The 11,954-nt window shown below is 37.8% G+C and overlaps 2 protein-coding genes, 1 long non-coding RNA gene and 2 pseudogenes across 3 annotated transcripts; 2 read left to right on the top strand and 3 right to left on the bottom strand.

Moving 5' to 3' along the window:
• LOC130509989 (protein EMSY-LIKE 4-like) overlaps positions 1-2,169 on the bottom strand; it is a 6,378-nt pseudogene extending 4,209 nt beyond the window's left edge.
• Positions 2,170-2,661: 492 nt separating this feature from the next.
• Positions 2,662-4,197, top strand: LOC130509988 (protein BCCIP homolog; annotated as a pseudogene).
• Positions 4,198-4,231: 34 nt separating this feature from the next.
• Positions 4,232-6,502, bottom strand: LOC130508994 (F-box/LRR-repeat protein At3g26922-like). Its single transcript, XM_057004503.1, has 5 exons — positions 6,362-6,502; positions 5,886-6,035; positions 4,969-5,803; positions 4,760-4,885; positions 4,232-4,654 (listed from the first exon to the last, which is right to left on the bottom strand). The coding sequence occupies exons 2-5, from the start codon at positions 5,897-5,899 to the stop codon at positions 4,376-4,378; spliced, it is 1,254 nt and encodes a 417-aa protein (XP_056860483.1). The 5' UTR covers positions 5,900-6,035; positions 6,362-6,502; the 3' UTR covers positions 4,232-4,375.
• A 403-nt stretch (positions 6,503-6,905) lies between these two features.
• LOC130508997 (uncharacterized) lies at positions 6,906-7,686 on the top strand. The gene is made up of 3 exons (XR_008943144.1): positions 6,906-7,305; positions 7,389-7,466; positions 7,553-7,686. It is a non-coding gene; the product is annotated as an uncharacterized LOC130508997 (long non-coding RNA).
• Positions 7,687-8,463: 777 nt separating this feature from the next.
• LOC130508995 (F-box/FBD/LRR-repeat protein At3g26920-like) lies at positions 8,464-10,233 on the bottom strand. The gene is made up of 4 exons (XM_057004504.1): positions 9,884-10,233; positions 9,201-9,792; positions 8,989-9,117; positions 8,464-8,882 (listed from the first exon to the last, which is right to left on the bottom strand). The coding sequence occupies exons 1-4, from the start codon at positions 9,892-9,894 to the stop codon at positions 8,601-8,603; spliced, it is 1,014 nt and encodes a 337-aa protein (XP_056860484.1). The 5' UTR covers positions 9,895-10,233; the 3' UTR covers positions 8,464-8,600.
• Positions 10,234-11,954: the final 1,721 nt, after the last annotated feature.

Genomic DNA, 11,954 nt, shown 5'->3' with positions numbered 1-11,954 from the left:
CTTGCTCCTGAATCAAAAAGGTAATATAATCAATAATTTGAGGCTTTTGTATGTATATAAACATTAAAAAAAGGTCTTTGTCGTTGTAGCCATCAGACCTCCAAAACTCTCTTAAGCCATTTTCAACTTCTTGAGGATCTGGATTGTGTGAACCAAAGAACTCTCTCCACCTATTAGAAAAAAAAAACCATCACCGTTCTTTTGAGAAATAACAAATACATTATACATCACTGTGCAACTCAACCTTGACAACAATTAGTACCGACCTCTCTGATTAGAATTGGTCGGACGGAGACGTATATCGACATGTTTCCTTTTCCCACTTCCATTCTGTGATGTTCTGAGATCGTTTTTGATAGTGGTCTTCGCCAAAACTGCTTCCTCGTTGTGGAACATTGTTAGTCCTGTAGTTCTGTTCAGACCATGCCTTGTCCGTTGTAACCATATCGATTACAAATCCCAGGATCCTCTCCCTATCCACTCAATTATCCCCAGGAGATAATCTGTACAAAAATATTAGAGATCTTGGTTACCAAAAATTAACATAAAAGAATTGTTGATCATTGTGTTTTCCTCAAACGTTAAATGATCAAATAAAGAAATACACCTCTGCGAGTTTAACCCATTCCCATGCCTCATTAAGTGTTCCAATGTCATAACACTAAAGCATGACGGCCCATAATAAAGATTAAAAATAAAAATATTTAAACGGTACAAAAAGGAACCTAACTAACTGCATTTTTTATGATAACAAAGAAACTGTATCCTAAGTTAAGAAGCCACACACCTCAACTGGATCATACTTGGAGATGGAAGCTTCGTAAAATGTATTGTCTTCTGGCCACCTTGTTCTAACTCTTCTTCCTACAAAAGGACTCAGGTCCAGTTCCTTTTGTGGGTTCACTTGAACTGGAAGGACCCAGATGGTAATTCTGTTCATGACTTGCCCTCGTGGAGAGTTGTTGATCCGGAGGATGGTAAGGGATGGGTTTTATGGAAGACGAACCAGGGAAAACCTAAGAAAAGAGTTATAAAAAAATCGTTTCTCATAAAAGAGAAAAAACAAACAAAAGATAACACAAACATTATGACTTTTTTTTTAACTCACTGGTTATGCTTTTTGGCCTTGAAAATGGGAACAGATCCTCTTTTAGCTGCGGATGAAGCCAACGGGTGAGTGGGATCAGCTTGAGGGTGAGAAGAAGTGTGAAGAACTGGCGAATGGTTGGGAATGAATTGGCTGGTTCGGTTTGTGCCTCTTGATAGAAGCTGAAGCCGAAGGGCTTGGCAACGTATCATGAACCACTTGAGCAGCAGCATTGCGTTGCATCCCTCCAGATTGTCTCCATTCCCTAATAAAATAGAAAGCATAATTGACAGAAAAAGAAAGAAACGTTTAACTCCTCAACAGAATAAATGCTCAAGAATTTAAGCTTCTCTCGCCTTATCTTTCGTATAGTATCATCAGCGTTTACACGAGCAAGAAGCTCTCTATGCTCCTCATGCGATACTCTCAGCTCTTTACGCATTTCAGTTATTAGACCCTCTTTTTCCTGAACAAGACACAAAAAGAGATGTCATCATTTCAACTAATAAGATAAAAGAAGAGAGCGAGAGATTCAAGAATAATAATACCCAAGTGATTGCATCTGCTTGTGCTCTAAAGGCTCTTAGAAGAGAGAAGTATGCTTCCTTCTCGATATGGTGAATCTGAGCTTCCATATCAGCAGCAACTTGGTCATACATGTAAGATGGAGGAAGAGTGGACGGTCTTCCATTGGTAGACACACTACTCCCTCCTCGTGGAACCACTCTATGCGATGGAGGCAGATCATCATCTGTTCCTGCAAACAACACACATTCAATCAAAAAAGATCAAAGTAGAGAGTTGACACAAACCCAACAAAACCCACAATGTATAACACTACTTTAACGGAGAAAGTCTAAAGCTTTCGTAAACCCTAATCAACATCTCTTCCTGTAGACACCACACATTCAACCAAAAGGTTTCAACTTTTAAGATCAAAGCAGAGAGTTAACAAACCCACAATGCATAACACTACTGGAACGAAGAAAGGCAGGAACTTTCGTAAACCCTAATTTCAGAGACTGATAGAGAAGAAAGAAGAACAAGGGAAGTGTTTTAGGGAACTAACCACTGCTATCAAAATGATTCGTAGTCCATCACAGAAGCTTTGATCCCAAAATTCTTGAAAGATTAGTTACGGAGATGAAGAAGACGAATCCAGAGAACACACACACACACAAAAAGAAGAGCAACGATTCGGGGGTTTGATTTCAATTTGACTAGAGCAAGACTCGATTTTGCCTCCTTCCTCTTGACTGTGAAAGGAGATTCTGAACAGTTCCTTCCGTCGTGAATCAGAGCTCCACTGGGGGAGTGATGGATGATTCAGCTTTTTAGAGATTACAGATTTTAAGAAAGCTTATTTATTTCCTGCAATATGAACAGCACAGAGAAGTGGCAGTAGATTCTTTCTCCTTTTTAACGAGGGAAATAAAACGCCTTCGTTTCGATTTGCTGCTTTTTCTTGGGATTATTCAGCCCATTCATAAATTAAAGGCCCAATTATATGGGCACGACGGGCCTCCTAGGCCCTAGTTTTGTAGATGAAAAGCTTCCTTGTTTGACCCTTTTCAATGTTTGATCTTTTTAAGGGAGATGTTCAAGCGGACTTTGAGTTCTTTGATCCTAAACCTACAGACTTTAACGGAGTCAAAATTCTCATGAAGAACTATCTCCATGACAAGGAGTGGGATTTGAGCAGTTTTGTTGATCTGATATTGGAGCAGAAGAGAGTGGGAACAGTTGTGAAAGTAGCAGATGAGGAGGAGGATGAGTCAAGTGTTTTCTGTTGTCTCTGGCAAGGTATAAGGAGAGCATAAAGTGCTTTAGAGAGGTTAAAGAGTTTCTTCTTAAAAAGTTTGTTCAGAGAAGGAATGTAGCTAGTGATCTAGAACTGGCTAGTAGAGAATAAGTCACCAAGATGTTGGTTTGTTGGTATCTCAAAGAGTGATGAATCTTCCTCCACAACTTCTTCCTCCACTGTATGAAATGGATTGTTGGCCACTGAAGACGAGGTTTGGATCTTTTAAGATAATTTTCTTAGGTAACTTTTTTTGTGAGTAACAGTTTTTAAGTGTTTATGTTTGTATAGCCTACAGAGGAGCTTCGAATCTCATTTCGCTTCAAGTCATATCTTCTAGTCACCAAGTAATCTTATTTTATTACCACAGTAACTTGTTTTGTTTGGTTTCCGAATCCTTTCTCATTGTGATGTTTGATTTTGGTTATATAGCTGAAGGATCCTAAGCAGAGGAAGCCTCTTCGTGGTGGTGAAGCAGACGATGAGGAAACAATATCCCTGAAGTCTGAAATTGAACTTTTTCTGGAGGTAACTTGATCTCTCTCACATTACTTGCTTACGAAGTAACAAAAAAAAAAGCATTTGTTGAAATCATTTTGCATTTTGCAGCTTAGCTCTTGGTCTTTCACATTCCAAATGCGCTCGCAGCTTGTTACTTCTCACGAAGTAAGTTTCTATCTACAGACTAGACTATACACTTTGGTTTTGGTTTCAACTGTTTCTGAAGATCTCTACTGTAACCTTTGTTTTTTTTTTTTTTTTTTACATCCTGTAATCTTTGGTTTTTGATGGCAGATGTAGAAGTATCAGCTGATGGCTGTGGAGGCAAAAAGGATTCCTTGTTATGGTCCACTATCCATACTCCAAATCAAATGGTCAGTTTGTGTTTCTCGACACAAATGTTGAAAGAAGGAGAAATGAAGCTGTTACAAGTCCAATGATCATTGGAGAAAGGCAAGCACATTCCTTCCATAAACACCAGAATGTGTTCCTATGGATTATGGATTCAACTCTAGTTTCGGAATTGAGACATTGGTTGTGTATACAAGAGCACATTTTTTTTCATGTCAAAGAAGCGGGAGAAAGGCCTCAGCAAAACATTAAGTGCTCATGACAAAAAAAAAATGTAAACTACTGAAAATATCCAAATCTTCTGAGGTTTTAAGTTCTTGAACAGCTCAGGACACGAAATACAGAGGCTGAGAACATTTTCTTAGACATGGATATTCTAGTGTATTTGTTTAAACTCAAGTTTTGCATGAAACAATATACACCACTTTCTCTGGTTTAACTAAATTCTTATGTGTAATGTTTCTGTTGTGTACTAATGAGGATATCAAAAGAATCAAAAACTCAGTTTTAAGTTACCAGATACTAAAATGTAGCAAATGCAAGAGCAATGACTGCTCTAAGAAATAGTCAATTACACAAATTAGGAACCATAATAAGACATAAAAGAAAGTCCAAGCGTATGAAGATGTGCTGCATCACATTATTGTTATAAGCTCAAACTCACAATCATCTGGACACCATCCTTCGAAGTCATGACACACCTTAAGTCTATCTTTCTCGGGAAAATACTCGTCGAAGGAGGTGCGGTCAAGGCGCAAAATAACACTTTCCAAACTCTTTGCATTCGATAGGATGTATTTGGCCACCTCTTCTCCGTATGTTAATCCCCTTACCAGCCAATCTAATGTCTTAAGATGAAGCAAACATTGAGGAACATGTTTTGGTCGCTTCCATTTCACTTCACCAAAGTGTTCCTGAAACCAAAAACCATTATATAATATTAATAGATTATCAAACTCATAAACCGAGCTGCTGCGTAATTTTTTTTTCTTTATGAAAGATGAACTTGCAGTTCTTACAATGATCTCGAGAGCTTGTAAATTAGGAGAGTTATCAAGCATGACCATTAGTGGATTCCAGGAATCTAGATGCTCTGTAAGCAGCTGCAAATGTTCCAGCTGATTGAAGATGCTACCAGCAGGAACCTTAATATATGCGCATTAGGCAGTAGTATTAGTAGTAATGATCCCATAAACAATGTAACGATTCATTACAAGAAAAAACATACCTTCAGGTCTGATATACTCAAGGAAAGGCGTTTGACTGAAGAGAATGATTCTCCCATTAGAAAATCAGCATGGGTCCAAATATTTGCCTCCACCACCTCAGGTGCATCAATCATCATAAATTCAGATCCGATAGGATTGCCAATCGCATCAATCGTCAACTTTTTCAAAGAAGGAGTGTTTATCACGTAGTCAGAATTATCAAAGACGTTATCTTCTATGGTTAGCTCCTGTAAAGAAGGCACGTCAACAGTGAAAGTCTCCACACCATCATGACCCCATCGAGCAACAAACAAATCTTCAAGACTAACACAGCCAGCTAAAAGGTTCTCAACGGATTCATCGTCGTCTTCGTAGAAGACATCTTGAAGGTGCAGAGTTCTAAGAGACTTGAGACAAACGGGGGAAGGGACCTCTAGAGCAATGGAACCATACTCACCAAGAACTTTCAAGGTTTCCAGAGAGGGACAGTTATCCAAGATGATAGGATGTCTGTTGGAATCAGGGCCAGATAGTTTGAGTACCAACTCACGCACATGGAGTCCACGTGCGATTCCAAGCAACTCTCCAAAACCATCCATACGATCACCTTCAACATCAAGATGCAAGCTCTGTAGATACGGAGCCTCGAGTGAAAGCATGGTCCTCCGAACACTATCAGAAAACCCCTGAATATCATTGCCACCATTGTAACTAAACGTGAGCTTGGGGACCATCTTCCAAAGAGACCGCCACTGTTTAGACAGAACACTGGTGGCTACTACATCTTTTGTTGTTGGAAGTGAAGACAAGATCTTCACAAGTACAGCATCTGGCAACTTACTGATCCTATCCAAGCTGTAATAAAAAGAAAAAAACGATTTGGAGCTGCTTAAAGTTTGAGAAACACAGAACTAATCAATTAAAGAATCGAACTTACTGCCTTCTTTCCATTGTGGTTGAGAGAGAGAGAGAGAGAAAGAGAGAAAGAGCTCAGGGGCAGAGGCTAAAAAATTCGTAAACCCTAATTTCAGCGACTGATAGAGAAGAACACATTCGTAACCCTAATCATCATCATCATCATCTGTTCCTGCATACAGCACACATTCAACCCAAAAAGGTATCAACTTGATAAAAGTAGAGAGTTAAAGACAAAACCTACAATGTACAACACTATGGAGCTAAGAAAGGCCGAAACTTTCGAAAACCCTAATTTCAACGACTGATAGATAGAGAAGAAGACGAGAGAATGAAAGATGTCAAAAGACTTCGTTGGTTTATTCATTGATGATACACATACATATAAAGGAGAGTTCGTTACGTGAAGTAAGATCTTCCTAGATTACAGGATATTTACAAACTAGAATAAGAATATGTGAGCATATTTTCAGAGAAGAGTGAAGTTAGGGAACTAACCGCTGATATCAAACAGGACTTGTATTCAATCACCAAGCTTTGATCCCCAATTCTTGAAAGACTTTGTTTCACGGAACAAACCCAAGAAGCAACAATTCGAGGGTTTGATTTCAATTTGATTAGAACAAGACTCGATTTTGCTTCAGCTTTTTATCTTTCCTCTGTACTTTGAAAGGAGATTTTGATCAATTCCTTCCGAGCCCATTATTAAATTAAGGCCCAATATTTTGCATTGGCTACCATAACGGGCTTTTTAGTGTAGCGTAGGCCCTAGATTTTTTTTAATTTAAACAACGGCGTCGTTCGTGTTCTTGTCTCGTCTCTTTCTCTCTCTCCGTTTGATCCTTGACCACAAACTCAGTAGAGCAGGAAATATATTTTTATGTTAGTTTGTGTATCATAGGTCTTAGTGAATTATTCTGGAAAGTTTGTTATCTGCGAATTTGATCGGAAACCATTGTTACAGAGGATCGGTGACGTGGCAAGTTTGTTAAGAGTCGTTAGAAGCTGGAACGAATAATAAGATGACGCTTGGCAGTAGCTGTTGACGAAGAAACAGAGTATAAAACTCAGTTTTTGCTGTTTGTTACATTCTTTCGAAAAGTGTGTGTTTCTTCTTGAACCTTGAGTAATTTCTGTGTAATTCTCAGTTCATTCTGTTTTTTTTTCGTTTTAGTGTTCATTGTGTTTAGATTCTTTCTTTCTTCAGTCCAGAATCTATACCTTGGACTACAAGCTATTGTTTCATGAACGGTAGTTTGATATCATAGAGAGAAACAGAGTTTATCTCTATCAACCATCAGGGAGAAAGTTCTGAAAACATCAACCTTTAGCACTTTCACCGTTAATGCAGTCTCTTTCTTTAGCTTCAAAGTTGAGGAGGCCTAAAATGCATCATCATCACCAAGAAGACTCTCAACAATGCTCTGTAGAGGTGTCTCTCGGTGAGTAGAAAGTAATCTTTTTTAAATCGGAGAATTTTGATTCAGAAAACATTGTAGTGACTTTATCATTCTTGATTTTTCAGATGCAAAGCTTCCAAAATTTGTCTGAAAAGGGGCAAAGGAACAGCTTTTAGACTCTTCATGATGAAGAAGACTCTCAGGTAAGTGTTCGTTTATACTCATATGATGATGAAAAGCTTCGTTATTCATGTAGTTGATCTTGCTTTGATTTTTTTCTGTGGCTTAGAACAATGAGAAGAACATTGCCTTCAGGACGCGTAAGTGTTCCACTTGCTGTTGCGTGGACAACTGTTGCTGGTACTTGGGTGCTTGTTTCCGTGGGATTATTGTCTCAGTTATAAGAGAGATTGTGAATCTAATCCTTTTTTTTTCCTTTGCACTTCGGCGCATGTGAGGCTCAATGTTGATCCGATCATTCTAAGGATGAGAGCTTTGCAAACACTTGGATGTGCAGAGATAAAATATAGATTCTTCAGTTTTGCATTGGTTTATCGGAGGGATGGAGAATGCACCGTTCTCTGAGTGGTTGCAGTTTCAGATGGTGATTGTTTAAGAAGGAGACGGTCCTTTCAATTGCTCCTGAGACTTGTAGTGATTGTGATTTACTCAAAAAAAGATATGATAAACAGGAATCGACTCCAGAGATTGTTCGTATGACAGAGTCAAGATATGTAAATGTGGAGATTGACAGAGTTGTCCAAATAGAACAAGCACATTCCTTCCATAAACACAAGAATGTGTTGCTATGGATTATCGATTCTACTCTAGTTTCGGAATTGAGTCATTGGTTGTGTATACAAGAGCACATTTTTTTCATGTCAAGGAAGCGGGAGATAGGCCTCAGCAAACATATTAGGTGCTCATGACAAAATTGTTTGTACACCAACTGTGGAAGGGCTTGGTGCTACAGAAAATTTCCAAATCTTCTGAGGTTTTAAGTTCTTGAACAGCTCAGGACACGAAATACAGAGACTAAGAAAATTTTCATAGACATGATGATATTCCAATGTATTTGTTTAAAACTCAAGTTTTGTATGAAACAATATACACACTTCTCTCTGGTTGAACGAGATTCTTATGTGTAATGTTTCTGTTGTGTTGTAATGAGATAGATATCACAAGGTTTAAAATCTCAGTTTTAGTGTTTGGTTATAGAAAGAACATTAACGTTAAAGGTTCAAATGATTGCTCAAAGACATAGTCAACTACACAAATTAGAAACACCATAATAAGACAAAGAAAGTCCCAACCGTATGAAGATGTGCTGCATCACATTATATTGATATAAGCTCAAACTCACAATCATCTGGACACCATGCTTGGAAGTCATGCCACACCTCAAGTCTATCTTCCTCGGGAAAATCCTCGTCCCCGTCGCAGTAGAGGCAGTCAATGCGCAAAATAACATTTTCCAAACTCTCTGCATTCGATAGGATGTATTCGGCCACCTCTTCCCCGTATGTTAATCCCCTTACCAGCCAATCTAATTTCTTAAGATGGAGAAAACATTGAGGAACATGTTTTGGTTCCTTCCATGTCAGTTGACGATCGTGTTCCTGAAATCAAAAACCATTATATATTAGATTAATAGATCATCCAACCCTTAAACCGAGCAGCTGCGCAATTATTTTTTTTATGAAAGATGAAACTTGCAATGCTTACACCGATAATCTCTAGAACTTGTAAATTAGGAGAGTTATCAAGGAGGACCATTAGTGGATTCCAGGAAGGTAGACACTCTGTAAACAGCTGCAAATGTTCCAGCTGATTGAAGATGCTACCAGCAGGAACCTTAATAATATATGCAATTAGGCGGTAGTATTAGTAATAATCCCATAAACAATGTAACAACAACAACAAAGTCAATTCATTACAGTGAAAGTCTCCACACCATCATCACTATTTCGAGTAACAAACAAATTTTCAAGACGAACACAGCCACTCAAAAGGTTCACAACAGACTCACTGTCGTAGAACACATCTTCAAGGTGCAGAGTTCTGAGAGAAGTCAGAGAAACTGGAGAAGGGACCTCTAGAGCAATGGAACCACGAAGTTTCAAGGTTTCCAGAGACTGACAGTTATCCAAGATGATTGGATATCTGTTTAAACCTGGGCGAGAGAGTTTGAGTACCAACTCACGCACATGGAGTCCACGTGCGATTCCAAGTAACTCTCCAAAACCATCCATACGATCATCTTCGCCAAGTGAAGCATCAAGATGCAAACTCTGTAGATACGGAGCTTCGAGTGAAAGCATAGTCCTCCGAACACTATCTGAAAACCCCTGAATATCATTGCCACCGTTGTACCTAAACGTGAGCTTGGGCACCATCTTCCAAAGAAACCGCCATTGTTTAGACAAAACAGCTGTGGCTACGACACCTTTTGTTGTTGGAAGTGAAGACAAGATCTTCGCAAGCACAGCATCTGGCAACTGACTGATCCTGTCCATACTTTGACCACACCTGTATTTAAATAAAAAACGATTTGGATCTTATAGTTTGAGAAACCTGGTTAATAGAATTAATCAATTACATACAGAATCGCAACTATTACCTTTTCTTCATTGTGTTTGATAGATAGAGAGCTCTAGAGCAGAGGCTAAAACTTTCGTAAACCCTAAGCGACTGACAGAGAGGAAAACGAGACAAGAGTGCTTTGTCTACACAATCCTAACAAGAACTCACCGCTACTATCAAAACGACTCGTATTCAATCACGAAGCTTTGATCCTCAATTCTTGAAAGACTTGTTTCAAAAGCCGAGATAAACAAACACAAGAAGCAACAATTCGAAATCCTACTTGATCACGAAGACAAGAAGAATAAACCCGAAAGACTGAGTTCGTATGCAAAGCTATTTATATGAACTTAACAAGGTTGCTTGAGAGATAAGTAATAGGTGTTATTGATTGTGTGTTCTAAAACGTGCACTGAGGGATACATATATATATATATATAGCAAACCAAAGAAGAGGTTTAACTATATAGAAAAAGGAAAAGAGATAAAGCCAAGTATAGTAGGGAAAAATAGTATTTTGACCCAAAAAAGGAAAAGTAGTATTAGCTAACGATAACTAAGTTTGTGATTTATCATGTCACACACAATTTAAATAAAACAAGAAGAAGACTCGATTTTGCTTCAGCTTTTAAATTATCACCACCGCAAAACACAGCCCAGCGCAGCACTCGCCACCCTGTTTTTCTTGACGCTGCGGCTGATCGCGAGGAATAAAAGGAACGCTGACCATTCGAAATTTCCATGCGGGTTAAATTTGCTTCCGTCCCACTGTGACTTTCAGTCTGCTGCCGCTGGTTTCTGCGTTGACCAAAAGAACAAGGCTACTCTGTCCTTTACACTTTGGCGCATGAGAGGCTCAATGTTGATCCGATCATTCTCAGGGTGCGAGCTTTGCAAACACTTGGATATGCCGAGATAAATATAGATTCAAGTTTTGCATTGGTTTATCGGAGCGATGGAGACGGCTCTTTCAGTTGCTCCTGAGACTTGTGGTGATTGTGACAGGAATCGACTCCAGAGATTGTTCGCATGACAGAATCAAGATATGTAACTGTGGAGATTGACAGAGAGTTATGCAAACAGAACAAACTGACTTTAAGAGTTTGAGCAAGAAAGCGTGAAGAACCAGACGATTCCAGAGAGTGATCATGAATATTTACCATTTTACATAATGTGAAAGAAGTAGAGGACCATTTGAATCTGTTTTTGGACTGACTTATGCTCTGATTTTGGCCTTCTTGATGATCAGTTTCTTCATCAACGAGACAAATTATACAACTTACATGTCAAGAAAAAAAAAAGAGAGGATGAATTATTAGTACTAAATTGTGGAAGAGCTTGTGCTCATGACAAAATTGTTTGTACACCAATTGTGGAAGAGCTTGGTGCTACAGAAAATTTCCAAATCTTCTGAGGTTTTAAGTTCTTGAACAGCTCAGCCTCAGGACACGAAATACAGAGACTGAGAAAATTTTCTTAGACATGGACATTCCAATGTATTTGTTTAACCTCAAGTTTTTGTTTTTTAAACTCAAGTTTTGTATGAAACAATATACACACTTCTCTCTGGTTGAACGAGATTCTTATGTGTAATGTTTATGTTGTAGTAATGAGATAGATATCACAAGGTTTAAAATCTCAGTCTGAGATTCTCCGAGTATTTGGTTATAAAAAGAACGTTAATGGTTAGGTTTTCGGTTAACAATCTATACTATTATTTGCTAAGTGTTTTCATAACAGAATTCTCAAGTTAAAAGTTACACTAGTTAATATCGTTTATATCCTTAATGAATAAATATATAAATTATTCATAAAATAAAAACGAATTTTAATTTTATGATTAGATAACTGATTAAATTAATAACGATAAGAATTATCCAAAAATTAAAAATATATTTTAAAATAAAAAATTAGAGTGATTAATATTGTTTATATCTTTAATGGATAAATATATAAATTACTTACAAAATAAAAACGAATTTATTTTTTACTACATAAGTAAATAAAATTAATAATGAAAAATATAAAAATATATTTTTAAAAAAAAATTAGAGTGATCAATATCATTTATACCGTTAATGAATAAACATAAATTAACAACAAAATAA

The sequence above is a fragment of the Raphanus sativus genome, chromosome 3 (assembly GCF_000801105.2).
Source record: "Raphanus sativus cultivar WK10039 chromosome 3, ASM80110v3, whole genome shotgun sequence".
In the NCBI taxonomy this organism is placed as follows: Eukaryota; Viridiplantae; Streptophyta; class Magnoliopsida; order Brassicales; family Brassicaceae; genus Raphanus; species Raphanus sativus.
This window is presented reverse-complemented; position numbering and strand designations above follow the sequence as displayed.

Excerpts from the sequence above, each read along its gene's own strand:
- LOC130508994 (XM_057004503.1), bottom strand. Across the intron at positions 4,886-4,968 it reads TGAGTATATCAGACCTGAAG|GTTCCTGCTGGTAGCATCTT; the intron begins GTATGTTTTTTC and ends GCATATATTAAG. Across the intron at positions 4,655-4,759 it reads TACAAGCTCTCGAGATCATT|GAACACTTTGGTGAAGTGAA; the intron begins GTAAGAACTGCA and ends TTTTGGTTTCAG.
- LOC130508995 (XM_057004504.1), bottom strand. Across the intron at positions 9,118-9,200 it reads ATGGTGTGGAGACTTTCACT|GTTCCTGCTGGTAGCATCTT; the intron begins GTAATGAATTGA and ends TATATTATTAAG. Across the intron at positions 8,883-8,988 it reads AAGTTCTAGAGATTATCGGT|GAACACGATCGTCAACTGAC; the intron begins GTAAGCATTGCA and ends TTTTGATTTCAG.